At 64.7% G+C, this 27,912-nt stretch overlaps 1 protein-coding gene across 11 annotated transcripts; it reads right to left on the bottom strand.

The window, feature by feature from the left end:
- Nucleotides 1-118: 118 nt before the first annotated feature.
- On the bottom strand, nucleotides 119-27,593 carry PDE1B (phosphodiesterase 1B). 11 transcript variants are annotated; one of them, XM_038577869.1, is made up of 16 exons: nucleotides 26,517-27,593; nucleotides 25,479-25,600; nucleotides 9,505-9,618; nucleotides 8,649-8,831; nucleotides 8,451-8,517; nucleotides 8,037-8,153; nucleotides 5,814-5,954; nucleotides 5,350-5,450; nucleotides 5,134-5,259; nucleotides 4,911-5,012; nucleotides 2,749-2,869; nucleotides 2,380-2,461; nucleotides 2,010-2,118; nucleotides 1,539-1,669; nucleotides 942-1,060; nucleotides 119-728 (listed from the first exon to the last, which is right to left on the bottom strand). In XM_038577869.1, the coding sequence occupies exons 2-15, from the start codon at nucleotides 25,586-25,588 to the stop codon at nucleotides 957-959; spliced, it is 1,608 nt and encodes a 535-aa protein (XP_038433797.1). In that variant the 5' UTR covers nucleotides 25,589-25,600; nucleotides 26,517-27,593; the 3' UTR covers nucleotides 119-728; nucleotides 942-956. The 11 variants fall into 11 exon arrangements, with proteins under 11 accessions (XP_038433797.1, XP_038433801.1, XP_038433798.1 ...); XM_038577873.1 differs by lacking the exons at nucleotides 25,479-25,600; nucleotides 26,517-27,593 and adding exons at nucleotides 19,148-19,204; nucleotides 19,300-19,347 and having other exon boundaries at nucleotides 120-728; XM_038577870.1 differs by lacking the exons at nucleotides 25,479-25,600; nucleotides 26,517-27,593 and adding exons at nucleotides 19,148-19,204; nucleotides 19,317-19,335 and having other exon boundaries at nucleotides 120-728.
- Nucleotides 27,594-27,912: the final 319 nt, after the last annotated feature.

The following is a 27,912-nucleotide window of genomic DNA, read 5'->3' as shown; positions in this document are numbered from 1 at the left end:
GGACCCCAAAAGGCCTCCCTTCTTCCCCTGTCCATGCTTCAGATTGGGAGGGAAGGAAGATTAGGCTGGGCTGGGGCAGGGAGGGGCGGGGAGGGGCAGGGAGGGCGGGGAGGGGCGGGGAGGGGCAGGGAGGGCGGGGAGGGGCAGCGTAGGGCTGGGGTAAAGACAACACCCGCGTTCCCAGGCCCCTCGGAGCCCCCGCTCCGCGCTCAGGGCTCTGACAACCCCCAGCTCCCTATCCTACTCCAGCCCCTCCCAGGGGAGGGAAAGGGGGACCCAGACCTGCCAGCTGAGATCTGGGGGGGGCTGAGGGGACCCCCAAAATGTATTGCTTAGAAACTTGGAGGCATAAAGGATGGGGGAGGGCCCAGGGGCTGGCGTCTCCGACCCTGACCCTCCCCCCGGCCCCGGAGGCCTCGAGGAGCTCCCCTCTCCCAGCCAGCCGTCAGGCCACCACGGGGCGGGGGGAGTCCGGGGGCGGGGGACGGGCACAGTGGCCACTGGGAGCCTGAAGTTCCCCAGTCTTGCTGCTGGGAAATTAAAGGGCGCCCCAGTGGGTGTCGGGTGGGGAGGGGCCCCTCCCCCACCCCCACAGTCTCTGGCGTCCGGCCTTTGGCCTTCGGGTGGGTCGTGCGTTCCTGGGCCTCCAGGCTCCCTTGGAGCAGATGGGGGAGCCGGTCCCGAGGGATGGTGCTGATGGCGTGGAACACGTGGGACTCGCTGAGGACCTGGGACACGGGAGCGGCCTCGGTGCTGCCGTCTGTGCCTTCCCCAGCCTGACCCAGCGGCCCCCTCTCCCGCTCACCCCGTACTGCCCGTGGGGGGCTGCGTGCACGTCCCGCCCCGCTGACCCACGGCGTCCTGCGGCCTGGCTGGGCCTGCTCCCCTCTGCCCCCCTGCCCCCGGCGCCCGCCCCCTCCCGCTGCACCCCACAGGCTCACCCGCCCAGCCCCGGGCTAGTCCAGGTTCCCGTTCTGGTTGTGCTCGTCCTCGGCCGGGGAGGGCAGGGCCTCCTCCTCACAGGGGGACAGTTCGTCGATGGACATCTGGTTGGTGACGCCTGCGCGGGGCCGTTCAGCAAGTTGCGCCCAGACCGCGAAGCACTGTTCCCCAGAACCCCGGGGGGTACCAGGAGCAACGCAAGGGCCCCGTGCATCCCCCGCCTTCAAGATGAGCCACCTCCGGCCACTCAGGCCTTCCCCCTCTTGTGAAAACTCGCACGCAAAGGAAGGGGTTTCCCGACCGAGGCCCCAGGTCACCCACGTCTCCCGGGACCCCACTGGAGGCCGCAGCTTGTATGGGGTCCCGTGGGCCGCGGAGCTCGGCCGTTCCTAGCTCGTCTCCCGTCCCCGTTCTAGAACAGTCCGGGCCAGTCAGCCAGCCGGTCTGTCCTGTGACCTTTAGTCCGATCAGCCCCGGTCCCCCCTCTGGGAGCCAAGGGCGGCTCCAGGGCTTGGAGGGAAGGGACGCGCGCGCCGCACAGCCCCCTCCGCCCCGCCCCGCCCCCGGCCAGCAGCACCCACCCCAGCGGCACCCACCGCTTGCTGCCCGCTCCTTCCACTTCTGCTTGTTCTCCTGAATGTACTTGGTCCAGGTGGAGCGGAAGCGGACCACGTCAGGGTTGGGGTCTCCCACCTCCACGTCCAGGGAAGGCTGGCGCCACTGGAAACTACAGCAGGCCCCCGGCCGCTCGGAAGAGCCCTCCCAGCCCTCGGAGTCAAGGGGCCGGGGGGGCCGGGGGGAGGCCGGGGGGCTCCTGTCCCCTCTCCCTCTGCCCGGAGCCCCTGGACCCTCCACTTCGCCCCCTCCCCTCCAACCTTCCCCCCTACTAGAAGGAAAATAAAAACAAGATGAGCAGAAAGGCAAGAGAGACAGAGCTGTGGGAGCAATAGAGCTGGGGGGGGGGGCTGTCCGGCCAGCCCTGTGGGTGATGTGGGCAGAGAGGCCTGCTCTCCGCAAGTCCCTGTCCCGTCCCCAGAACCTGGACTGCCAGCCCCAGCCCCCCTCACCTGGGCTGGTTCTTAGACTTGGAGTCGTCATCCACCAGGGGCTGGACGCTCTTCTCGGCCACGTCGGTCAACACAGAGAACGTGGGCTCCACGATGAAGTCAATGAACCCTGCGGGGCAGCGGGGACACGGTGGCGAGGTCCCCCCCCTCCGCACGGCAGCAGGCCAAGCGTGGGGACCCAGCCTGGGAAGTTCCCGCGGGGCAGCCTCCGAGCTGAGTCCTGGGACCCCGCGTGTGCACCCCCGGCCGCCACCCGGGACCCCTGGCCCTAGCGCAAGGCCCACTCCGCAGGGAGGCCGGCCCTGAGGGTGGCCACGCGGGGAGCCTCCTCGCCCTGCCCGGCTCTCCTCCCACGACAAGGGACACTCACCAATCTGCGACTGTGCCACCAGAGTGGAAGTGCGGTCACACAGCGGGGAAAAGGGCAGGCCCAGCTCGGCCTCCTTGTCGCCCTGGGGAGGAGCCGGGCGGGGAAGCTGGAGGGGGTGCCTGCGACTACCAGGCCGGGGCGCAGCGCAGGGAGGGGGGAGCTGGGGAGGGGGGAGCCTCGGGGCCTTCCACCTGGAAACGGAGGCAGGCAAGCGGGGCGCCACTAGGGCCCGGGCACAGGAGAGGGGCCTGTGGCCCCAGGGGTTGGGGATCCGGTGGGAAGGCCTGCGAACGGGGGGGGGACCTGCAGGGCTGGGGCAGGGGGGCCGGGCCGGGGTGGGGGGTCGGGGCAGGGGGGCTGCGCGGCTACCTGGCGGAAGAACTCCTCCATGAGCGCCTTGGTCCAGCGGCTGTGCACCGCCCACTGCTTGGTCGGGTGGCTGATGTCGGCCGCGTGCAGCAGCAGGGACAGGGCCTTGGGCTTGTCGATCCTGGGCAGGGCGGGCGGTCATGCGGGGACACGCGGGGACACGCGAGCTTCAGGGCAGGGAGCCCCACACGGCGCCGCACCCCCCGCCACACACCCTCGGCTGCCCGCACGGCCCCTCCAGCAGCCTCGGGCAACGGGCATGCACTCACGCGCCCAGGCACACGTGTACGCACGCATACAGGTACACGCATCCATGCACACACACAGGTACACGCACTGGTACACGCGCGCACATACACAGATGCGCACATGCGCACACACAGGTACACACGTACACACACGCAGATGCGTGCACACAAAAGTACATGCACGCACATGCACACAGGTACACGTACACAAGTACTCACACATGCACGCACACACACAGGTATGAGCACACATGCATGCACGCAAGTACGCACCCAGGTACATGCACACACATACACGCATGCATACAGGTACACACACAGATACGCGCACACACACAGGTACATGCACACACACAAGTACGCATGCATGCACAGGTATGAGCATGCATGCATGCACGCAAGTACGCACCCAGGTACATGCGCACAGGTACATGCATGCAGACGTGTGCACACAGGTACACGCGCACACGTACACACGCACACAGGTACACGTGCACAGGTACACACGCAGACGTGCACACACGTACACACAGGCATACAGGTACACACGCACAGGTACACACATGCAGACACACACACAGTTATGTGCGCACACGCGCACAGGTACGCACACAGGTATCCGCACACAGATATGCACATGCACACAAGTACATGCATGCACGCACGCACGTACACGCACACATGTACACAAGTACTCACGCATGCACGCACACACACAGGTACGAGCACACATGCATGCACACAGGTATGCACATTGGTACACGAACATGCACAGGTACACGCATGCAGATACCCACGTGTGCACACACAGGTAACCTGCGTAGGTACACACACGCATGCACACACAGGTACACATGCACGCACACACAGGTACACGCACACAGACATGTGCATGCACACAAGTACATGCACGCACACAGGTATGAGCACGCATGCATGCACACACATGTGCACAGGTACACGTACACAGATACACATGCATGCACACAGGTATGCACACAGACACACGTGCACACACAGGTGCATGCACGCACGCACACAAGTACGGGCACGCACACTGGTACACGCAGATATGCACACACACAGGTACACACGTGCACACACACACACCTGTACATACAGGAAGCAGCCCAAGTTCTTAGAACCAGAGGGCATGGGTTCGAACCCCCGTGTACCTATCAGAGCAAGTTACTTGAAATTTCCTATTCCACCCTCCTTAATCCTACCTGGAAATATTAACAGAACCGACCACATAGGGTCGTTCTGAAAATTAAATGACACACAACACACCAGTACTTACTAGCGTGTCTGGCACAGCGCTGAGTATTAATCATTCACCAACAATGCCACGCGGCACGCTGTCCCCCGGGTCAGTGTACATGAACACACACCTTCAGGACCCACGGGCACGGTCTCTTCTCTGTCACACGCGTTTTTCTACTCCCACCCACTCTTAAGCGACATTCAGTGTGGCCACGGCATCTGTTCTGTGCTTTCTTCCTTTCACCTCGCATGACTGCCCAGCCCTCCCAGCGAGGAGCTGGCGGCAAGCTGCAGCAGGGACGCCCGCCGTGCCCACCCTGCAGCCGGGCGGGGAGGCCAGAAAGGTGCCTGGTTTTCCCGGCATTCCAGGGTGAGGCTGCCCTGCGGCGGCGGCGAGAAGGCCCACCTCCGACTCCCAGCCCGGCGACTCTCCAGGGGGCCGCACGTAACCCCAGGGCCGTGCGCACACACCTGTCACACACACACACACACACACACACACACGCGTGCGCGGAGATGGGCTCAGACACCTGGAGCCAGGAGAGCTTCTCCATCCAGCTAAAGACCTGGCACAGCAGTTCCCCACGCGCGCGCCCGAGTCACACAGCCCGCACCCCGGCCCTGCCCCGGCCACACCCCACCAGGCGCCACCTCTCCAGCTGCTGCAAGGCCGTCTTCATGCACTTCACTTGCTGGAAATGGCAGGACATGTCCGTGGCCAACACCATCTCGATGACCAGGGCCCGTAGCTCTCTGCACCGACAGAACCAGAGAAGCCGTCAGCCCCCTCAGGAGGGGGCTGGCAGGAGGCCCGGGCGGCGAGGAGGGCGCGCCGGGGTGGGGTGGGGGCGTCCCTCCAGGTCAAAGGGCTCACACAAACTCATCCTTGGTGAGGTTGATGAAAATGTTCATCTCATCATCCTGCATCATTCGGAAGACGGAGCTGATGTGGTGGTTCTCCAGCACCGAGCGATCGTTGTACAGGATGGCACACTCTGACCTGCAGAGCCAAGGGCCCCCGAGCGGCCCCGTGAGCCACCCCGCCCGCCCCCGCTCGGCCCTTCTTGCCCCCGCCACAGCGCCCCCTCACTTGGTCTGGATGTGGAAGCTGTTGGTGGTGCCTGTGTGCTCGTAGTCGTGGATGGCCGCAGCGAAGACGATGGCTAAGATCTCGATCTCCGACAGGCAATGCTGGGACAGAGGGGCGGCGTGAGGGCCCTGCCCGGGGCCGCCACTGCCCGAAGGCCTGCAGCCCGGGCCGCCCCTCTCGGCCTAGGCCAGCTCTTGGGCTAAGCCGGCAGGCTCCTCAGCTCCCTCTTGCCAACCTCAAACCCGCCCGCCGCCTCCCAGCACACACCCCAGCACGACGAGCCCGGCCCCTGAAGTCCCTGAAGTCACGGTCCACCCCGGGATTCCCCCGAGTAAGGAAGATTTGACCCTCAAGCCTTTGTGAGACCATAAGCGAGGCAAAGGGAAAGGGGAGCATAGTCTAGGCTTTCCAGTCCTGCAGCCGTAAGGCCTTAGAAGAAGAAGGGATGATCCCCGGGCACCTACCACCATCCCCGTGCGGAGCAAGAAGCAATGCACCGTCTGGGTGACGTCAGCTGCGTGGATCTGGTTGTGGTAAGGGTTCTTGTACTTCCCGTAGCCCGTCTCCAGCGCATCCAGGAAAGTCATCAGAAACACAGTGGGAATCTGCAGCGGGAGGGAGACAACCGGCGGCCCGTGGGGGGTCTGCGGGACTGGCGGGCGCCGTCTTCCCTTACAAGGGACACGGGGGCAGCGGAGAAGGCCCCGGCTCCGCCGTCAGGTGAACCCGGCTCGCACCCTGGCTCTACCACCTGCTGGCCCTTGACCTTGGGCAGGCCACGGGCCTCTGAGGCTTGGTCGCAGAGTGAAGATCATGCCCCGACCTTGCATTTACTGAGATGAGGACAAGGCACCGGTAAGTGCTCTCCGAACAGTAGCTGTGACGACGACTGTTTCCCTGGAGACTTTTAAGAAAACTCCCCTCCTGTCTTCCCACCATCCCGTCCCTAGGTCCCTAGTCCAATACACGGAGCGCGGGTCAGAGGCAGGGAAAGAGCAAGGCCTGGAGGGGCCTTTCCAGGCAGGGAGGTGTCCAGGAGGGCTTTCCCTGTGCCCACCCCGACACGCACACGCACATGCACCAGGGCCAGCGCTCTGTGCAGCTATTATCCGCCGCCTGTATACGCCCTGGGAGCAGGCCTGCCTCCGTACAGGTCAGGAGTCTGCACCCGCCCCTAGGTCTCCTGAGGCTTCGAGGAGCCAGGTTTGGGACCTCGGGAAGCTTCCGTAGAGACGCGGAAGAGACACGGAAGTCCAGCCGTCCCCACCCCCACCCACACCCCCACCCCAGGGCTGTGCCCCACATTCAGGGAATTTTAAAGGGCCGTTTCCATGAGAACTGCCCTTGCTTCTGCGTTGCCATGGCGTCCCTGGAGGGGAGGGGAGGGGAGGGGAGGGGAGGGGAGGGGAGGGGAGGGGAGGGATGCCGGGGAGGGGCCGGGTGCCCCGGAAGGGAACGCGGAGCATGCAGGGCGGCTCCCCTCTCGGCCACCAGGGCGCGCACGGCAGTAAGCGGGGGCCACCCCCCTGCCCTGGAGCAGCCAACTGGGCGGCCAAGCCCAGGCTGACACAGGTCGCCTGGGGGGGCCTCCAAAACCAGGCCTTGCAGGTAAGGAAGCGGAGTTTGGGAGAAGCTGGAGTCTGCAGTGTCTGAGAATCCGTGTGGAGAAACATGAGCCGGGGCAAGCCTTGGGGGAAGGAGGCCCTGCTGTGGTCTGTCCCAGAGGGGACAGGACGGGACGGGACGGGGAGGAAGAAAATGAGGCTGCAGAAGGGGAGGCCTCAGGAAGGCACTGAGGACAGCCGCAACGGAGCACCTCGGGAAAGTTCTGGAAACCTGCGCGGGAGCCGTGGAACGAGGAGTCAAGGGTCGGGCAAAGGCTCCCACGCACCCAGAGCCCATCGTGGTGAAGCAGAGGCGGAGGGCGGGGGATGCCCAAGCCCCCGAGAAAGGCCCCCTTGGGATGCACGTTTCCTCCACCCCGACGCCCGTGTCCACCCCCCCAAGCGCTGACCACACATTCCCCCGCGACTCCTCAGCCCCGTCACCCTGCACTTCCCAAGAGGGGCTTTTCCATGCGGAAGTGGCTTTTCCCAGCCCCTATTCCCAAAAGACACTCCCTCCTGGCACAGAATCTGGAAAGGACTTTAATCCCGTATTCTTTGTGGCCAGCCCAGCGGAGGAGCCAGTGGGGTCCACACGGCCTCCGCCCCTTCATTCGGCCCTACCGGCCTTGCCGAGAGCTGGTGCCCTCCCTAGAACCCCTTGGATGGAGACTAGAGGGGACGGGACGGAGGGGGGTGACCAACGTTACCCCCTCCGCCCACCCCGGGCCCACCCCATCCCCCCGCAGGGAACACATGGAGAGATGCGAGTCCCAGGGGCACCGGCGGGCAGCATCTGGACCCTCGGCCCCGGGCGTCCACAGGCAACAGGCAGGGAGGTGAACCCCAAGCAGCCCGGAGAGGACACGTCCGGGAAGGAAGCAAAGCAGGACAGAGCAAGGTCCTAGGCCGGATGCTCGCAGGCCCCGAGTCTCATCCTAGAGGGCAGCAGGTGAAGTCCGAGGCCCGGGATGCAGCGGGTGACGGAAAGGCTGGGCAGGGGGCCCCGTGTGCCGGGAACCTTCTGGAACAGGAGTGATGGGAGCGGAGACCCCCCAGGAACAGGGCCGGGGGCTGCCCAACCTTAAAGCGGCTGATGAGGTTATGGCGAGTCAGTAACTCGAAGACAATGGTCCTCAGGGCGTGCTCATCTGCTGCCCGGTTCAGGGAGAAGACGTCGAAGCACCAGCGGTCCAGGTTCTGGGGAGACACGACGGGCTGGGCGGGGGGCCTCCTACGGAGGGCGCCCCCCGGGGCAGCAGGCTTGCCCTCGGCTTCACGAGGACTCCCGGCGTCTGCAGACCCCCGAGCAGCGGGCCTGTCCCCCCAGACAGTGGTCGGGGCGAGCTCCCGTGGACCGCGCACACGTGGTTTGGGGCAAGGCGGGAATGACGGGTGGCGGGGAAGGCAACCGTGCCCCCATGGAGTCGGGAAGTCCCAACGCCCCTGCCTTCCCCCAACCTTCCCCTCCTCCCCAGAAACCCGGGGATCAGTCACCTTGAGACAGTTGAGGACCACAGTGGAATAGGTGGGGCCCACGGACGTGTACGTTCTCCGGAACATCCTGGGGGCAGACGCAGAGGCCGGGCATGAGGGTCCGGGAGGCGGGGTCTCATCGGGCGGGGCTGCGGGGGGCTCCGGGGCCTGGGGGGGCACGGCCAGGGGCAGAGGGAGGCCGGCTCGGGCAAGCCTCACCGCTCCACGAAGATCCCGGCCTGCACGGCGTGCACGATGCTCCGGAACTTGGGCTTCTCCTCGGCGCGGCGGCCCTTGGCCCGGGCCTGCTGGGTGAAGGTGGACGCCAGCCAGTCCCGCACCTCCGACGGCACCGCGTCCGACCGCAGCTCCTGCAGCTCGTCCTCCGTGTCCAAGATTTGCCTGAGGCCCCGAGCGAGTCCCGCGTCCCTAGGCTGCTCCACCACCTAAGGACGCTGCGCCCGGCCGCACCCACAGCTCGGACCCCCCCCCACCACCCCCGGCCCCGGCCCCGGCCCCGGCCCCGTTTTTTCTTTATTTCTGTCCCTCTGATGCCTCCAGGACCGAAGCCGCCGGCCTGAGCGGTGCGCCCCGGGCCCAGGCACAACCTGGCGCAGGTGCCCCCGGGGGTCAGACGCCGCCACGTAAAAGCGATTTGGCCGCGTCTAGCAGCCGCGTTAAAGTCCGAGGGAAGGCGGGGGATTCCTTTGAATGATTCGTTTTCTTTACGCAAACACACGCGAGGCATCACACCCCGCGCGAAGGCTCCACACCATCCACCGGGGCACCGTGTTTCACGAGGACACCAGGCCCCGACTCACGGGAGAGCTCACGGGCCACACGGGCCACAGCTCCCCCCACCCCGGGGGGTCAGGGCGCTGCAGGGCGTGGGGCTGGCCAGACCGCGGAGCCCCGTCCCCCCATCCCCCGTCCCTCCGTCCCTCGCTGACCTGTGTCCCCACGGGGCCACCTCCCTCCCTGTGCCCCTGCCCCTTCCTCCCGCCCTCCCTCCGGGCCCCCCTGTCCCCCCATCCCCGACCCCGGACCCCATCCCCGTCCCCGGGGCGCCTCTCACCGTGTCTCATCTATGTAGACGGCCTCCAGCAGGGACGCCGTGTACTCCAGGTTCTTCTTCAGCTCTTCGATGTTGACCTCCCCGTTCTCCAGCTGCTTCACCATGTAGCGCAACCTGGGCGGGGACGGGGGGCGCGGGCGGGGGGGCACTTAGGTGCCGTGACCTGGGCCCGAGAGCCCGACCCCTGGAGGAGCCTCAGTCTCCTCTGCCCGACAGCAGGAGGAACAGCAGCTGGCGCGGCTCGTGCTGGGCTCTTACCCCTGCCTGTCGGACCCTGCCGACCCCCAAAGTCTAACCCCGGGTCCCCCGACCCCGCCCCGGCCACCTGCCTCTGTCCCCCACATCCCTGACCCCGGGTCCCCTGACTCCACCGGCCCCACCTGCCTCCATCTCCCACATCCCTAACCCCGGGTCACATTCTCCACCGTCCCCACCTGCCTCCGTCTCCCACATCCCTAACCTGGGTCCCCTGACTCCACGGGCCCCACCTGCCTCCGTCTCCCACATCCCTAACCCCGGGTCCCCTTCTCCACCGGCCCCACCTGCCTCCGTCTCCCACATCCCTAACCTGGGTCCCCTGACTCCACGGGCCCCACCTGCCTCCGTCTCCCACATCCCTAACCCCGGGTCCCCTTCTCCACCGGCCCCACCTGCCTCCGTCTCCCACATCCCTAACCCTGGGTCCCCTTCTCCACCGGCCCCACCTGCCTCCGTCTCCCACATCCCTAACCTGGGTCCCCTGACTCCACCGGCCCCACCTGCCTCTGTCCCCCACATCCCTAACCCCGGGTCCCCTTCTCCACCGTCCCCACCTGCCTCTGTCCCCCACATCCCTAACCCTGGGTCCCCTGACTCCACCGGCCCCACCTGCCTCTGTCCCCCACATCCCTAACCCTGGGTCCCCTGACTCCACCGGCCCCACCTGCCTCTGTCCCCCACATCCCTAACCCCGGGTCCCCTTCTCCACCATCCCCACCCGCCTGTCACCCCACACCTCCTTCGGCCCGTGTCTCCCGACCACCCCTGTTAGAAGGCGGGGCGGCAGGATGCGGCAGGTACAGGCCTGGCGGGTGGTGTTTTGCGCACGATGTGTTTCATAGCCCGAGTGACCAAGAGCTGGGACGGCCATGTGCCCCTGGACAGTGAGCGGTGGGGTCCTCCGCAGTCGGGAGCCCCCAAGATACTCCCATTACATCCCCGGTCATGGCTGGGAAGGGGCGGGGCGCACGTCCACGCACCCACAGCCCCCCCAGCCCCACCGTCCCTGGGTCCCTGGCGGGGATGCGAAGACACAGAACAAAGAGCAATCTGAACGCCGTCGCCGGGCCTCCCTCTATTCAGGCAGAGCTAATGGATTATGATTCCAGAATCCGTCAACCGGGACAAAGCAGGATTAACCCCTGCCTCCCCAGGCCGTGCAGCGTCCGAGACCCTCGGGCAGCGTCTGACTGTACCCCTGCCCCGCAGCGGCTCCCCAGGGCCCAGGCGGTGCGGCGGGGCCAGGGGTCTCACCGATGCCCTGCCAGAGGGGACAAGGCCTCCTCTTTCACGCTCAGGATCGCTGGGGCTCGGTGACCAAGGGGAGACTCCCTAAAGGACGTCCGGCGGGCGGGCGGGCCCAGGCGTCGCGAAGCAAACAGGACTCTCCTGACTTTCGATGGTGGTTTCGGAGCAGGCAGCTGACGTCCCGGCGGCCCCCTCCCCCAGCCCCGCCCTGCCCCACCAAATACCCACGCGGGGGCTGAAGTGGAGCCGCGACACTTCCCCACTGAGAGGAGCTTCAGAAGCCCCAGGTCCCCCTATGAGTCAGGGAGGAAAGAATGAGTCAGGGACGGAGGCTGAGTCGGCGTCAGTCCCCGGGGTGTCGGGGTGTCGGGAGGGAGGACGACGGGGCTCCTGAACACAAGCAGCTCCCGAGTGCGGGGTCTCAGCAGCTTGGGTTGGGGGTGCCGGGAAGAGCCAGCCCGCACCCAGGGGCCACCACCTGGCAGTGTGTGTGCAAGTGGGCGGGGGGGGCGGGGGCACAGCAGACCAAGGGGATGCCCCGCAGCCTCTTCAGCGGCTGAGCCTCCGGACTCCCCCTCCCGCCCTCCTCCGGGACGTCCCACGGCACCTGCACCACCTGCGAGTGGCAGCTGCTGACCCACAAAGCCGGGGGCGGGGCAGGGGGGGGGTTGTTGCTTCCCGAAGGCCTGGCCCAGCTGCAGCCCCACTGGGGGCGGGACCGAAGCCCCACACTAGAGGGCAGAGAGCTGCCCCGAGGGCACAGAGCAAAGAGGTTCCTGCACCTCCGGGCCCCGCACCCCCCCCATCGTCCCGTGGCCAGGGGCCCTCGAGGCTGCAGACACACAACCCAAGAGGAAGGAAGAGCCCCCGGCCCTCGTGGTCCACGTGGCTCAGCCCTCCCTGGACCCAGCGAGACCCAGCACAGCTCTTCTGCGCTCTCTCGCCCCACATCTTGAGACGCTCGCCCAGCTCAGGCCCCAGCGGGCGGCCGAGCCCACGCGGCTCATCTGCACGCGGCCGTGCAGTCGCTGACAACTGCTGCCAGCCCCGGGTTTTAATTTTAAAAACCCGTTTCTCCTACATTGTCTCATATTAGCCTCACGAAGGGCGGGAGTTGGGAAGAACCTGCCAGCCCTATTTCCCGGGCAGGGACCGCGGCTCCGGGCACAGTCCTGGGAGGCAGGAATCCCTCCTGGCCCCGAGCCCTGGGGCAAGCACTAACTCTCACTCAGCATCTCTCAAGAATCACCGGCCCCAGAATTACCTGGGATACTCGTGAAACACTGAGACCCCAGGCCTCACTGCACACCCACGGAACGGAATTCCTAAGGGTACGACCCACGGATCCGTGAACACGCTCACCCCCACCCGGGGTGATTCTCACGCACTCCCACGTTGGAGAACCTTTCCCTCGGAGCCTCTGTCCTGCCTCTGTAAACAGTGAAGATGATGATAAACCACCTGTGAAGGGCTGTTAATAAGAACTACTATTTATTTCATGACTTATACACGAAGTAACGTATGCAAAAGGCCTGACGCCTACAGAGGGTCTCTCTAAAGGTGACGTGAGTGGGAATGAACCGACCGGGATGGTGCTGGCCCCACCCAGCTCACAGGCCAGGGCCTTCCGACACGCGCGCCCGCCTTCTCCGTCCCACGTCCGGCGGGAGAAGAGGGAGTCTAGCGTGGCTGGAGGCTCGAGATGAGGAAGCCCCCAACGGAGGAGCGGGACGATGAAAATGGCCAGGATCTCTCCTCCACCCGAGGAGGGAGGTTAAGGGACTGGCCCAAGGTCACACAACGTGGCTGTCCTGGTCGCCGGCAAGCCCGGCGCTCACACCTCTGGGGCCTAACTGCACACGACAGGTGAGGGGCCGAGGAGCTGGAGGCTGTAAGCCCCTCGGAGCGAGGCGGGGACCCCTCGGTCGCCGCTCCCTACTCCATCGTCTGCCCCCAAGCAGTGCTGAACCCACGGGAGACCTGAGCAACCTATGGTAGGACAGTGGCTCGTTTATCCCGCCGCTGTACAGGACGTGCTCTGGGAAGGTTCATTAGATAAATAAAAGGGAGGGAGGGAGACTGACGGGGAGGGGCGGCTATCTCCCCAGCTCACCAGAGATCTCTGAGGCAGGGTCTCTGCAACCCTAAGGGAGAGCCCGCGGGGATGAACGAGGCCGTGGCCGCCTTCCTTCCACACAGCCTTCCCTCCGCGTCTCTGCAGCCTCCACCCCAGACCCCGCTCTTTTATGGCTCCTGTTGAAATCTGAACCGAGCGTGACCGAGACACCAGACGGAGCCGTGAGGGAGGGGAAGAAAGATTAAACAATAAATTTGACAAATGGGGAGTCAAGAAGGGGACCTGGACCCGGGCGGCTGGAAGGCGCCAGGTGCTGACCCCCCCCCACCCCCACCCCCCGCCCCCAAGGCCTCTAACTCCCCGACAGCGCCCTCTCCAGCCGGTTCTCAAGTCCTTCAGAGTTGGGAGCTCCCCAGACCCACGGCCCGGCCTCCCCTCACTTTCTTCTGCAGGAAGTGCTACTTCCCTGCCGTGGCCAGGTCCTCACCCAGGCCGAAGGAAAACTGGAAGCTTCCGCAACAACCCCTCCACCTGCAGCCCTAGCCCTGTCCCACCACACCCACTTCTTTCCCCTTCCCCCCCGGCCCCCGCAGCCTGGGAACAGCCTCAGACCCTGACCCCTGGAAAGCATCAGTCCGCCGCAGCTCCGGGCAGCACGCAGGAAGGGGAGGCTGGGGTAGGCATGATCCCAGCGCCCCAGGGGAGCTCAGCTCCCCCACCAGTTCATCTCTTTGGACCATCACGGCTGATGATCTGGCAATTTCCAAAGCCCCCCGTACTGCTTCCCGCACCCACACTCCTAGAAGGCCAGGGTAAGTGGGGGGTCGGACAGAGCAGCCTCAAGGCCCAGGGCTAGGCGTTGGGAGAAGGATCTGATTCCCTTTGGGGCTCTTAGCCCCGATGAGGAGATCTCAGAGGAATGTGAGGTCCCACGGACGCCGGGGTGAGGAAGGAGAGAAGGCGGGTGGTCACAGCTACGTCTGCCACGGGCAGGAGGGAGCAGCACAAAGGAAAGGGAGATGGGAACCGGAGGATAAAGGGAAGGGCAAGACAGAAAGGGGAGAAGCGGGCACAGGTGCACGCAGCACGTGAGGACCAGGTCTCCATCCCCCTCCTCCTGCCGGCAGTGACCCCAGGCGACCTGTCCTCCTCCTGCCCTCGCCCCTCCTCGGCCCTGGTGCCTACCTGAGGATGGGGCCCTGGAGGTGGCTCCTCTGCACGGGAACAGGGTTTGCCATGGGAATCAAAGGTCCTGCTCCAGAGCACCCAAATCCGCCCCGGGGCCCCAGGGCCCCTGCAGGGAAGGGCCCCGCCTGGGCCCAACTTCCAGATCTCGCAGGACCGAGCTCCTGGCTCCTCCGGGGAAGGCGAGGGAGACCAGACAGGCAGCCCAGCCACGGGCGAGAGGCCGCGGGGAAGTTTCACATCGGAATCGGGAATCGGCCCGAAAACAAGAGTCTGTTCTCAGAAGAATCCCAGAAAGGACAGAAATAGCACAGCCCGGCCCCCTGCTCCGAGGAGGTGGGGCTCCTCCCGGGAGAGGGGGCCAGGGCGGTGCGGGGCCAGGGCCTCCCCCGAACCTGCGGGAGGGCCAGTCCCCCCAGGGTGAGGCCTGCAGAGCCCCTGGGCCCAGAGCAGGGCCCCCCGCCCCCCCAGGCATCCTTCACCACCTGGAAGGACAGAAGCGAGGCAGGAAGAGGCCAGAGCCGCGGGAGGGGGTCCGGGTCCGCGCCCCCGGGTCCCCCCTCCCCCCCCTGCCCCGCCCCGCCCCGCGGAAGGGACCTGGGGCGCCACTGCTGGGCCCCAGAGGTTGGGCCGGTCACTCCCACTGCCAGCCCCCCCTTCCCGCATCTGGAAAACCAGGACTGGGGGGACTGGGAGTTACTGGGGGGCGGACGCGGTGGGACGCCCGGGCTCGGCCTCCAGGCTCTGCCCCCGCCCAGGTGGGGGACGGGAGGGGCTCCCCGCGAGGTGGGCCCGAGGGGCCTGGGTGACGTCACCAGGCCAGGCGCATCGGGGCCGCGATTGGTCAGCCGGGGCGGGGCGGGGCTACGGAGGGGCGGGGCTTTCGGGTGGGCGGGGCTAGGGGCGGGGCGGGGCTGAATGGGTGGGCGGGGCTAAGGGGGCGGGCGGAGGGGGGAGGGGCGGGGGCGAGCGCTGCAAGCTGCACACCCCTGGACCAAGCTCCTTCCTCCCGGGTCGGCCGGGAGGCCCGGGAGGGTGCGGACAGGACGGTTTAGACCAGAGGGTGCAGACGGGAGGGTCCGGGCCCGGGAGGGTGCAGACGGGAGGGTGCAGACGGGAGGGTCCAGCCGGGAGGGTGCAGACAGGAGGGTGCAGACGGGAGGGTCCAGCCGGGAGGGTGCAGACAGGAGGGTGCAGACGGGAGGGTGCAGACGGGAGGGTCCGGCCAGGAGGGTGCAGACGGGAGGGTGCAGACAGGAGGGTGCAGACAGGAGGGTGCAGACGGGAGGGTGCAGACAGGAGGGTGCAGACGGGAGGGTGCAGACGGGAGGGTCCGGCCAGGAGGGTGCAGACGGGAGGGTGCAGACAGGAGGGTGCAGACAGGAGGGTGCAGACAGGAGGGTGCAGACAGGAGGGTCCGGCCAGGAGGGTGCAGACGGGAGGGTGCAGCGGGGAGGGTGCAGACAGCAGGGTGCAGACAGGAGGGTCCGGCCAGGAGGGTGCAGACAGGAGGGTGCAGACGGGAGGGTGCAGACAGGAGGGTGCAGACGGGAGGGTGCAGACGGGAGGGTCCGGCCAGGAGGGTGCAGACGGGAGGGTGCAGACAGGAGGGTGCAGACAGGAGGGTGCAGACAGGAGGGTGCAGACAGGAGGGTCCGGCCAGGAGGGTGCAGACGGGAGGGTGCAGCGGGGAGGGTGCAGACAGCAGGGTGCAGACAGGAGGGTCCGGCCAGGAGGGTGCAGACAGGAGGGTGCAGACGGGAGGGTCCGGCCAGAAGGGTGCAGACAGGAGGGTGCAGATGGGAGGGTACAGACAGGAGGGTCTGGGCTGGGAGGGTGCAGACAGGTCTGGGCCGGGAGGGTGCAGACGGGAGGGTCCGGCCAGGATGGTGCAGACAGGAGGGTCCAGACAGGACGGTCTAGGCCAGGAGGGTGCAGATGGGAGGGTCCCAGAGGGTCCGGCTGGGAGGGTCCAGCCAGGAGGGTACAGACGAGAGGGTGCAGACGGGAGGGTGCAGACGGGAGGGTGTGGCAGGGGGGACGGGGGAGGGGGGGAGGGTTGGGGGGGTGACGGGAGAAAGGGGGAAGAAAAGAAACAGACCAAGAGCCAGGAATTTACGACGGGAAGTCTTCCCCCCCCCACTGCCGTCCCCGAAAAGCGGAGAGAAATTTAAAAAGCTTGTCGCTGTGCCAAAGCCGTGAAGGATGATAAACAAATGAAGTTCGGGAACCTGCTGTTTCTCAGCCTCCCTGCGACCCGGGACAAGTGGAAGTGGGCTTCGACAGCAACGCCAGGAGCGGCAGGAGCGGAGGTTAAACATCCACAAGTTGTTCTCCAGTGAACTCCTGTAGCCACGAAGCGGGGCGCTGCAGGTTTGGGAAGAAAGGAAGCCCTCCCTCCCGCTCTGCATCCCTCTCATTTTCTCAGCGCTCCCAACACACACACACACACACACACACACACACACACACACACACACACGGTAGTGTTTTTAGAGAAAAAGGACTAGGCCCAGAGTCAGAGCCCCGGGGTGGGGGGTGAGGGACAAGCCCCTGGCCTGCCTGGAGGGCTGGGGAGGGGGGAGGAGTGCAGGGGGCGGGGGGGGGGGGGCAGCTGCCGATGGCCTGCGGCCTGCACAGCCTGAAACGCCAACAATCGGGAGCCAGGGCCGCCCCCCGCCTCGGCTCACTCCAGGCCCTCAGTCCAGGCCCCCCCACCTCAAGCAGGCACTAACCTCAACCCACCCACCGCAAGCGCAGACGTCTTAGACTAGAGAAGCCTTGGAGATGATACCTTGTCCATCCCTCTGCCCTCCTGCCCAACAGAACCAAAAGCCGGCTGGACAAACGACGGCTCGCCACGTCACCCCACACAATACGTGTTGCATCGACCCCGCATGCATCCCATACGAGCTCATCCCAGCCTATGACCGTTATTAACCGTCCCTAACAAGAAAGGATACCGGCCGGCCACTAGCCCTTCCTGGGGAAAACAATCTCGCTCACAGCCACTCGCCCGCGCACACACACACACCACACTTGTGTCCCAGCCGGGGTGGGAGGCGGGGCGGACGTGGGGTGACCCCAGCAGAGTCCAGCATGGGTTTGCCTTTAGCCTAAAAATCTAGTTTAAAAATAGCAAGGAGCACGACCATAATGCTTCCGTCCCAGGCCCAGGCGCAGGCCCAGCATTCCCCAAGAGCCCTGAAGAACAGGAGTGGGGATACGTGACCCCGCCTCTGGTCAGAGAGGATGGAGCAGGACGGGGGTGGCAGTGGGGTGGAGGTGGGAGTGGGGTGGAGGGGAGCGGTTGGGGAAGGGATTCACCAGCTGATCTCAAGGTGCCAAAATCTCAGAAATCGAAAGAACCAAAGAAATCACCTAAATCCAGGGGAAAGAGGACATGAATTAAAATCAGAAGACTTGGGACGCCTGCGGGGCTCAGCGACTGAGCATCTGCCTTTGGTCCAGGGTGTGACCCTGGGGTCCCGGGATCGAGTCCCGCGTCGGGCTCCCTGCAGGGAGCCTGCTTCTCCCTCTGCCCGGGTCTCTGCCTCTCTCCGTGTCTCTCATGAATAAATAAATAAAATCTTTATTTTTTTTTTAATTTTTATTTATTTATGATAGGCACACAATGAGAGAGAGAGGCAGAGACACAGGCAGAGGGAGAAGCAGGCTCCACGCACCGGGAGCCCGACGTGGGATTCGATCCCGGGTCTCCAGGATCCCGCCCTGGGCCAAAGGCAGGCGCCAAACCGCTGTGCCACCCAGGGATCCCAATAAATAAAATCTTTAAAAACTAAAAAATAAATAAAATCAGAAGACTTTTGCCTAGACTTTATCATCATGTGTGACCCTGGGCAGGACGCGCGGAGCCCATTTCCTTGTCTATGAAATGGGAAAATAGTATGTGCTTCACAGAATGCACACAAGGACCCGCCGAGGTCGCACGAGAGCCCCTTGGGAGCCATGAAGCGATGCGTCAATGCCACAGATGACTCCTAGTCCAACCCCTTATCTCGTTTGCTCAGCAAACGGCGGGTCCTCCATGAACCCTCGTACCCAGGACCTCTGGGGTGGAAGCGCCCCGGTGACCCTGCCACCTCTCCGGATGTCTAGGGCTCGTCCCTGGGTCCTTATCCCACAGCGGCCACGGGGCAGTGGAAGGAGGGGGGACGCGCAGAGCCCCCAGAACGCCCTCCCCCTGCCCGGCCCCGCCGCTCCCCTCACCCCCTGCTTCCCACTGCTATGCGGGCAGCCTCCCTTCTGGCAGCTGGCTGGGCACCGTGGCGGGGGTGGCTCCAGAATTAAAAATAGCCCCCCTGGTGGCAGAGCCGGGGTGCCATGAGGGGGGGGGCCTGGACAGAGGGGGGCGGTGGGGGATGGAGGACGGGTGGGAAGGACAGAAACGGGGAGAGCAGAGGGAGAGGAGGGGGCCGGAGGGACAAGAGGGCAGAGAGGAAAAGAGGGGAGACCTGAGAGAGCCGGAGAGGGCCTGGGAAGGACGGCGGCGAGGTGGGGGGGGGGGTGGCTCCCCCCAACCTGCCCGCCCAGAAGCTGGCCTAGCAACGGCCCAGCGAGGAACAGGGTCGGCCAAACAGCTTGAGCCTCGTCCGGACTACGGACCCCAGATATCCCGGCCCCCGGCCCGCACCCAGGGTCCCTCAGCCTTAGACCTGAGCCCTTACGAGAGGGAGGGACTGGGGGGGGGGCAAGAAAGCCCAGGGGACGCTGGGGAGAGAGGAGGCCCCCGGGACGGGACGCAGCGCAGAAGAGGTCCCTCGGGCTCCCGCGTCCCCGCTCCCCCTCCCGGCTCTGCTCCCCAACTGCCATCCCCTGCCCCCCCACCACCACCAACCGGCCTCCAAAGCGCACCCAGCACATGCTCCAGCGGACGTCGGCTCCAGGGGCCCAGCAGATGTTGGAGGAGGCCTGGGACGGGAGAGGGAGGGGAAGCTTGGGGGACTGGCGGCAGGTGTGGCGAGACCTAGCCCCGGCCCCACCCAACCAGCGTCCCTGGGCAGCACCTTCCCCCTCTGCTAACATTCTATGGCTCTCGGATTCCTGCCGGTTGGAGACCCTAGGCTGTCGGATGTCGGGGTCCGGCTGCCGGGGGCAAGGTCACCCTCTCTGACTAGCTCGCCGCCTGCCCAACTCGCCCCTACCCTGACGCTAAAGGGAGGAGGGCGGCTTTCTCCTTCATCAGAGGAAGGTCACGTTCTAACCTCCGTGAACTTTTCAGGAAGTTCTCCCGCATGTCTATCTTTACTCCATCTTGCTGCAATTAAAACGACAGGAAATTTTCTTGGCAACTCAAAAAAAAAAAAAAAAAAAAAAAAACCAGAAAGGAGGAGAACAAGCAGGACAAAGACATCTTTGGGGTGAATCTGGTGCACTCTGATTTATGATATTTCTTTAGGACTGGAATTTCTAAAGCTCCTGCTTAGCAGAGACACAGTGAGGGTTCAGGGAGCCTGGCAACGCTGCTGGCACGTGTGCTCGCTCAGCCCAGGCCCCAGAAGTTTCCAAAGGCGGTGGGCATGGAGAGCTAGGGGGGTGGTGCTGCTCTAGCCCCCAGGTCCTGCCCGCGGGAGAACCACGAAGCCCCTGGAGGCCGAGCTCCCTTCCCAACACCGCACGGGGCCAACGCCAGCTGGCAGCCTGATCCTGCCACTGCAGCCACAGTAGCTGTTGGCAAAGCTGACTTCTCTGCAGCTGCGGAATCCACCGGCCCAGGAACCCGGCTGCGCCCAGCAGCACCACCTGCAGCACCCCTTCCCAGCTCTTCTCCAGCCCCAGGGCCCTCCAGGCCCCCCCAGGCCCCACCCTGCCCTTCCCCCCGCCACGACCCCGTCACAGCTCCCTCGGTGGACTCGGGCCAGGTCTGGGATGCTGATGCAGAATCCGAACCTGATGTTTCCTTCCCAGAGCCACACAGATGCAGCGGGAGCGCAGGGGAGAGGAGCAGGTGCGGGATGGGGGGGCTTGGGACAGAGCCGCAAGAGCACGGCCAGCAGGGACCCCCCTGCACGGAGGACAACAACTCACTCGCTTCCCTTCCCCTTCCCAGGAGCCTCCTTCACCCTCGATTCCGATCTTTGCCCCAGTCAGCACCCCCGGTGCCCTCCCAGTTCCCCAGGACCCTTACATCTTCCTCCCAGAGGGGACCATCTCATTATCTAACAACTCCCAGTCTCTCGGGGACCTCACCTGCACCCCACCTGCTGCCCTGGTTTTGTCCCTTTTCCTCTGCTGCTATCCTGAGCTGGAAAGTAGCTACCCAGCTTCCGCACCTGAGAAGAGGAGCCCCCAGAGAGCAGAAGGCAATGACTTGGCTTCCTCCCCAGGGCGGCTGGGAGGTGAGGTCACCGAGAAGGCAAAACAAAGGCCTTGCAGAAAGAATCCTCCGGGGGTCGCAGACACCCTGTGCCTCACCCTGTGCTGCCAGCATCACACGTGGGGTGGGGGCGAGGCCCAGGCATTTCCCGGCTCCAGGCCAAGCTGAGAAAGGGGTGCGGGGTGGGGGCAGGGAAGGCCAGAGAGGCCACGTCCAAAGGAATAGGGAGGGAGGAAGTGGGACAAGAGAGGAGCAACTGCAGCCCAGCAGGGCAAGATGGGAACAGAGGAGAGGGACGGGGAGCAAGGGCGCAAGAAAAACCAGAGACGGGAAAGCAGAGGGAGCAGAGAGGCGGGAAACAAACCCTCGAGGATTCCTGGAGAGACTCAAAGGAGAGGGAAAGATGCGCTTCAAGGGTCCCCGCTCCTCCGCCCCAGGGAAGGTAGGCGAGGCCGCTCACCTCATTGACTTCAGGAGCTCCCTGGACCGCGGGCAGGTGCAGGGCTCCAGGGAAGTCCAGCCTCTCCCTCTCCCGCGGGTCTCCCGCGGGCCTCCCAGGGCCAGTGCGACCCACCCCGAGCCACCTCACCTGCCTCCCAGCAAAAGTGACAAATGCAACCTCCACGGTGGACTTTCCTCTCTCGGTCTTTCTAGGTGGCCTCCTGGGGCTTCTGGGCCAACAAAATGACGTTTGGGTTTGGGTTCTAAGGGACTTTTGAGATTCTCTAAAGCAGCATGTGGCATCCCTGCTCATGTCCCCCCCAAGGCCCAGACACTCGGGATCGATGCCAGAGGACAGTTTCTCCAACATTCCCGGATTCACCAGTGGCAGCCCCTGGGCTCCCCACGCCCACCAGGGCCTAGAGCTGCAGCCGCCCTCTCCCCTGGGGTCTGACCACCGCGGAAAGGGGTGACAGGGGCAAGTCCTTCCTTTTTCCTCCGACCTCAGTGCACATCCTTTGCAGGTAGCCCCCCTCCGCCTTCCGCTCTCCAGGCCCAGACACCCGCCCCGCCCCTCCAGACGGCGCCCGGTCAACGGGACTCCCCAGAGTGGTGGCCCAGACACCAGGCCTCAAATCTGTTGGGCGGTCGACAGCCCTGCCTCTTGGTCTTTATCGGTCTCCCCTCCGAGCCTCTCATTCCCTCCCTACCCCCTGCCTCCCAGGGAGCAAGCTCTCCAGTGCGGAAGACACTCGACTTTATCATTTAAGACTCGCTCTCCTACGCGAGGCATCCAGTGAGGAACTGAGACACTCCGTGGCTCCCAGACGTGGGAACATGAAGTCAGAGTCCACACACAGGGCCATGCACACCCTCTCGTCCGCGCATAGGACGGGCTCAGGTGCCCGGGTGCGCGCAGGCCTCCCCTACACGCTTCTCATCACGCGTGCCATTCATAAGCCTGAACACAGAGATGTCGTCACGGAGCTCCGAGGCCACAAGCTGTCCCCCGCCCGCACGCCGACCTTCACCCAGACACGTATGTGTACATGCCAGGCATTCGTGGTTTCATCCTGACGCGTGTCGTGCACACGTCCACGTAACGGCTGCGCGTCCTGTCTGTAACTCCTTCAGCTCCAGGCTCCGGCCCGAGTCCTCAGACCCCGTACCCTCTGAACATCAGCCTCTCAGAAGGCAACACGGCCTCCTTTTCTTCCATTTCCCCCCATCTCCTGCGACCCGCCCCCCTCCGCCCACGAACAGGAGCACGCGCACCGCAGAATCAGAGCCACACCTGGGCTCGGCGTCATATACACGGGTGACCGTGAAGTCGTTTGCTCACCCCTTTGTGAGAAACGGCGTTTCTCGAGTGCCTGTTCCGTTTCAGGTTCCGCACCAGACTCGGTTAAAACAAAGACGAGCCAAAATAATCCCCAGCTGGGCCCTCGCTCCGGCTCAGCTGTAATGACCTTGAGCCACAGCTTGGGACAAGTGGCCGAGCCCTCGGGAGTCCTGAGTACCATGTGAGGGGAGGAGGAGAGGAAGGGACTGTGTGCACACCACCCCAAAGGAAAAGGGAGTTCTGTCTGTAAAATTCCAGGAGAAACTGGGGCAGGGGGAAGAAAGCGATGCTTGTGGCATCCTGGGAGAAAGGATTCCCGTGCGTGTGAAGCCCCCGGCCCACTCCGCCAAAGGAAAACATTAGGCAGGAATGATGGAGGGAGAGTTTTACCGCTTGGATGGATGTGGATGTAGAAAAGAGAGGAACAGGGTGCCTTGTCCACTCTCTACTCCACTTGACCGATCTGAACCAGACCATATGCCCCACAGGAGCGGGGACGGGGCCTACGAGGCCCACCAGCATTCCCCAGCCTCCAGCTCAGGAGGCACCCAGCTAATAGATGCTGAGTGAATGAATGAGCCAAGGACGGCGAGACAATCTCTGTTTGCAGATTTTCTTGATTCACAGAAGACGCAGAAAGCCCCGTGCTACGGAGCCTCCCCTACACCCCTCAAAGCCCTCTGGTCTCAGAGAAGCGTAGGCAGCCCGGTTAAATCCTTCATCTGAGGGTTCGAAATGCTCGTTCTGCTCACCCCATCACCTCCAGACTCCCTAGCCCAGCCTCTCTCACGCCCCCACTTACGAGTCTGCTTAGGTAGGAAGATTTTCCTGCTAGGTAGAGGCGACATCCCATAGCTAGAGACTCCTCAGCTCATATGCTCCAGATTCTGAATTAATCTTTGGCCGAGTCCTACTGTGGGAAACAGGATTCCTGGATGCCCTTCCCAAGAAGAAACTGCCCTACAAAATTATATTAATATGGGCTTTTTAACCAGAGGCAAAAGCACCAGACCCAGGCTCCCTGAAGACGAGCTAGGTTAGATGTCCCAGATTAGAGATTAAAAGGGTTGTTGGGGGGGGGGGGGCGGGGAGATAGGAGATGTTGTGTAGGGGAATCGAGGCCTTTAGGTGTACGTCTTCATTCTACTCAGTCTCCAGCCATGAGATAATGGCATCCGTCGCCCTATCCCCTCACTAAGGCCTCCCCAATATTCAAACGGCCCCATCCAGTAATCCATCAACTATCAGGGGTCTACCCTGATATCGAAATCTTTGTCTAGTTTGGGACAGTGAGATTGAGAATCTATTCCTGCAGATTAATAACATGGAAATGAGACTTCTCCGCGTGAGTTATTACACGCAGCTAGCACTTAAGGACCAGACAGCTAAAGTAAGCGAAGGCCGGAATAATTCAGTCCGTAAGCTCAGTGACCCCTGTCCAGCCCCATCTCCTGTAAGGACATCTCAGCTAACGCACTGCGTAGGGGCAGCTGCCTCTACTCCCTTCTTTCCCTGGGCTTCAATGTCTCCTCTGGGGATCCTCTTCTCTCGCCATTGAGCACTTCTCATACTGAAGGAAGAAATGGGAATTTGCTTCCAGGAGAGACTTTTGGTTAAAAAGGTATGGGAGACAGTGAAACAGGCACAAACCTGCCCTTGCAGGGCCCACTCATTACCTGGAATGGAGGCAAGGAAAGGATAGACCAGGGGCGGGGGGCCGGGGGCAGCGGGGGCATCCCTGGGACACCTTGAATTCTCTCATTTATAGTCCCCGAGCTCCCTTCTTTGCCTTTCCACCACTTCCTTACCGGTCACCCGCCCCAAGCTTCGTTACCGTTAACAGAGCATCGTTTTCCGTCAAGAATCGCTCAGTGCTCCTCCCAACAAAAATCAATTCAATCCGGCTTTCCATTTCTTCACCCCAGAACTCATTCCAAGGCTGCGCTTCACAGAGCCCGGCAAATTGCATTGGCTGGAGGCAGCAAAGGACAGGAACCGAGAAGCACAATTTGGATGCCGAGCCGTGTTGCCCACCGGGCCCCGGCCGTCCCTAAGGCCTCGCTAAGCAGACCCACCCGCCCAATGGCCGGGCGTCATCTTATTAGCACGGGCGAAGCATTTTAAAAACAAAACAGTCGTGAGCATCCATGCGTCGTCTCCTGCCACCTGTCTCCCTCCACCGGGACCCAGACACGGAGAGCTTCAGTGCTCACTCTTCAGGATGATGGGGAGGAACTGGGTTTCGGGGCTATGGTTCCGGCAGTGCCTCCCTGAACCCCTACAGCCTCTTTCCCGGGACTGCTGGGAGTCGCATCAGGGGGACGGGCACCTTCCCCCCTTGTCTGATTAGGAATCCACAGACTGCGGAGGTTCCTGGATGGCGGCTCCCTGGGAGATGAATGTGCTGCATGGGTTGACTGTGACCCACTCGTCTCCCTCTCTGGGGAACAGAAAGAAAAGTTGCTTCCGTCCCCTGGGACGGGAGTATGGGGTACTTGAGTCCCTCGGTGGCCTGTTTACCCGTCATCCGCCCCCCCCCCCATGCCCTCCTCCTGCAACAACAAGAAAAGATGCCTAAAGGTGCTTGGAGATCCCTGGGAGACCCTACAGCCACAAAAGGGTTTTGACGTCGCCCGGCCTGTCAGCCAAGGTCCCTTCCCAGCGCCCAGCTCCCGGGGACCTCGTCCAGATCCCAGCTGCCCACGGTGTCCAGCCCCGGAGCAGGAGCAGCTCAGGTGTGGGCACCCCGGCCCCACCCCGGCCCCACCCCGTCAGGTGCGGGGGGGTCAGAAACCCCGGTGCCGGCGGACACTGGGGACCCACAGGTTGGCCCGAGCATCCCCGCGCGCTCCGCTGCAGCTGTGTGCGCTCCGCACAGCCGTGCCTCCCGCGGCCGCTCGCGCACACGCGTGTGATGTGCACCCGGCGTCCGCACGGCCTTGCACACGGGTGCGTGTGAGTCAGCGGCGGCCCCGCGCGAGCCCGCACAGGTGGCGGCGCCCGCGGCGACCTGCCCCCGAGTGTGCGAGGGTGTCCCCCCCCCCCGTCCCCCGGCCCCGCCGGCCCCTCCCCGCGCCGGGACTCACAGCGACCGCAGCTTGATCCACATCTTCTTGCTGGGGGCCGACTTCAGCTCCAGGGGGCACGGGCAGTCGGGCTCCAGCATCGCGGCCGCGCTGCGCGGGGACAGCTCCATGCTCGGCCTCGCCTGGGTCGGGGCAGGGCGCCGCGGCTCAGCCTCCGCCCTCCGCGCCCCCGCCCTCCCCGCCGCGGCGCCGCCACCAGGCGGTCCCCGGCCCCGGCCCCGGCCCCGGCCCCGGCCCCGGCCCCGGGCCCCTGCGCTCGGCCGCGGCCCCGCTGCGGCTCCGGCCCCTGCGCGCGGTGCACCCGGCTGCGGCTCCGGCCCGCCCCCCGCCCCGCCTCCCGCCCCCCGCCCCGCCTCCCCCTCCCCCTCCCCCCTGCGGGCGATCCCCCTCCCCCGCGCCTCCCGCAGGGCCGCGGGGCTCACGCAGCAGCGGCGCCGCGGGCGGGCACGCAGGGGTGGGAGGGAGGGGGTGCGGGGTGCGCGCCTGTCTGGGTGTGTGCGCGCGTCTGGCTCTGCGCCTGGGTGTGCGCGCGTCCGTGTGTGTGTCCGTGTGTGCGCGCGTGTCTGGGTGTCCGCGCGCCTGGTGTGCGCCCGGGTGTGCGCGCGTGTGCCCGGGCGTGTGTGCGCGCGTGTGCGCCCGTGCGGCTCCGCGCATCCCCGCGCCCCCGTGCGCCCCCGCCTCTGAGCGCAGCCCCAGGTGCGCCCGCGCCCCGGGTCCCGAACCCGCTGGCCCCGCGGGTCCCCGCCGGCCTCCCTGGGCCTCCAGCCCCCCTCCCCGGCCGGCGGGACCGTCTTCCCAGCCTCGGGCTCCCCGGGGCAGGACAGCTGGGGGGGCAGGCTCCTTCCCGGCTCCCGCGCCGCCGCCCGCCCAGCCCCAGGGCCCCGCGGTCCGCCTTGGGCACCAGGGACGCGGCCGCTCAGGACCCAGCACGGCGCGGCGGGCGCACAGCCTCCCCCAGCGGCCCAGTCCCCCCGGAGCTCGGCCCCCAAGCGCCCCGGGAGCCCTTACACTTGTTCTCCTGCCTCCATCACCACCTACCTCAGCCGGGTGGGGAAATCCTCTGCGAAGGGAGAGTGGAGATGCGGGAGGTGCCGGTCCCCTAGGTCCTGGTCGCACACAGGCCTCTGATCCAGAATCCCGGGATGGGACTTGTAACTTGGAGGACTGGAGGCTGGAAGGAGGGGTGGTCAGGAGAAGGTATTCACTCCATTCCAAATGTCGGGGGGGAGGGTCCCCCCTTCCCAGGCAACCGGGGAGAAAGGAGCAGAGGCGAAGTGGCGGGTAAAGACGTCCAACATAAAAGAATCGCCTCTAAGGTAGGTGATCGGGTCAGGGCAGGCCTTCGGACCCCAGACCCGGACGGCCCAGTACCTGCAGAACCGCTCCCCGCAGAGGCCCCCACGGAGGGGACAGCAGGGCCAGCAGGAGGAGAGGCGGACAGCCTGCGGCACCTGGCCCGCGGGGCCTCTGGCGTGTGCCTGGGAGCCGCTCTCCCCTCCTCGCCCGGGAGGAGCCCCCGCCAAGACAAAGCTGCAGCTGAGACCCCGTCGGACTCCCACACACCCCAGCTCTCCAACCTGGAGCAATCACCTTCCCGAACAACTGGAAAAGAATGGGCTGGCAGCTACAAAAGAATTGCAAATGAGCATCAGCGTTAAGGAGCTGCCCAAATTAGGCAGATATTTAAACTAAGAGAGGCGGAAAAGGGGCGGGAGGTGTACCTCCAGGGGGACCTCCACGGGCCTCGTCAGCGCGGCGGCAGATCCCACCCTGCGGCCCCGGGCCCCCAGCCCCTGCCCCATTTTCAGAAAAGGAAAATTCACCAAAGCAAAGCAAAGGTTATTCATGAAAGACACGTTAGAGTCCATCTAGCCCAGCCCCCTGCGTTCAACAAAGGGGAAAACCGAGCCCAGGGAAGTGATGGTCCCACAGAGGGTCAGCGCCCAGCCCGGGCCAAGCCTCCACCCTCCTCCTCCTCCCCGCGCTTTTCCATCCTGTGGCTCTCTTTCTCCTTTAGTCACCTGTCCCGGTGTTTGACCTCAACCCCATCCTTCTGGCACTTTCATCCCCCGTCTGTCTCCCCCACCTCCTCACAGATAGGAACCCCATTTGCCTGCTCCATCCATAGGCTCTAAAGACCACGGCTGTTCCCTCCCTGTCCTCTTGCCCCCCCACCCCCGCTTTCCCAGGCTGCCTCTGCCAGCCTCACTCGTCTCTCTCCTTCGTGCCTTCCGAGCTGCCCCTGCCCCTTGGAGCCCCTGCCTCCTCACTCCCCGAACCCCACTAGCCTCCCAACCAGCTGGCAGTTTGATAGAGACCAAAAATGATGCTTTGGCAGCGGTGACGGATGGATGTGATGTGCCTCCCACGGGAATGCTATTTAAAGGGGCGGCCTCACCATCCTCTCCTTCCAAAGTGACAGGAGAAGAGCCTG

The sequence above is a fragment of the Canis lupus genome, chromosome 27 (assembly GCF_011100685.1).
Source record: "Canis lupus familiaris isolate Mischka breed German Shepherd chromosome 27, alternate assembly UU_Cfam_GSD_1.0, whole genome shotgun sequence".
Taxonomy (NCBI): domain Eukaryota; kingdom Metazoa; phylum Chordata; class Mammalia; order Carnivora; family Canidae; genus Canis; species Canis lupus.
This window is presented reverse-complemented; position numbering and strand designations above follow the sequence as displayed.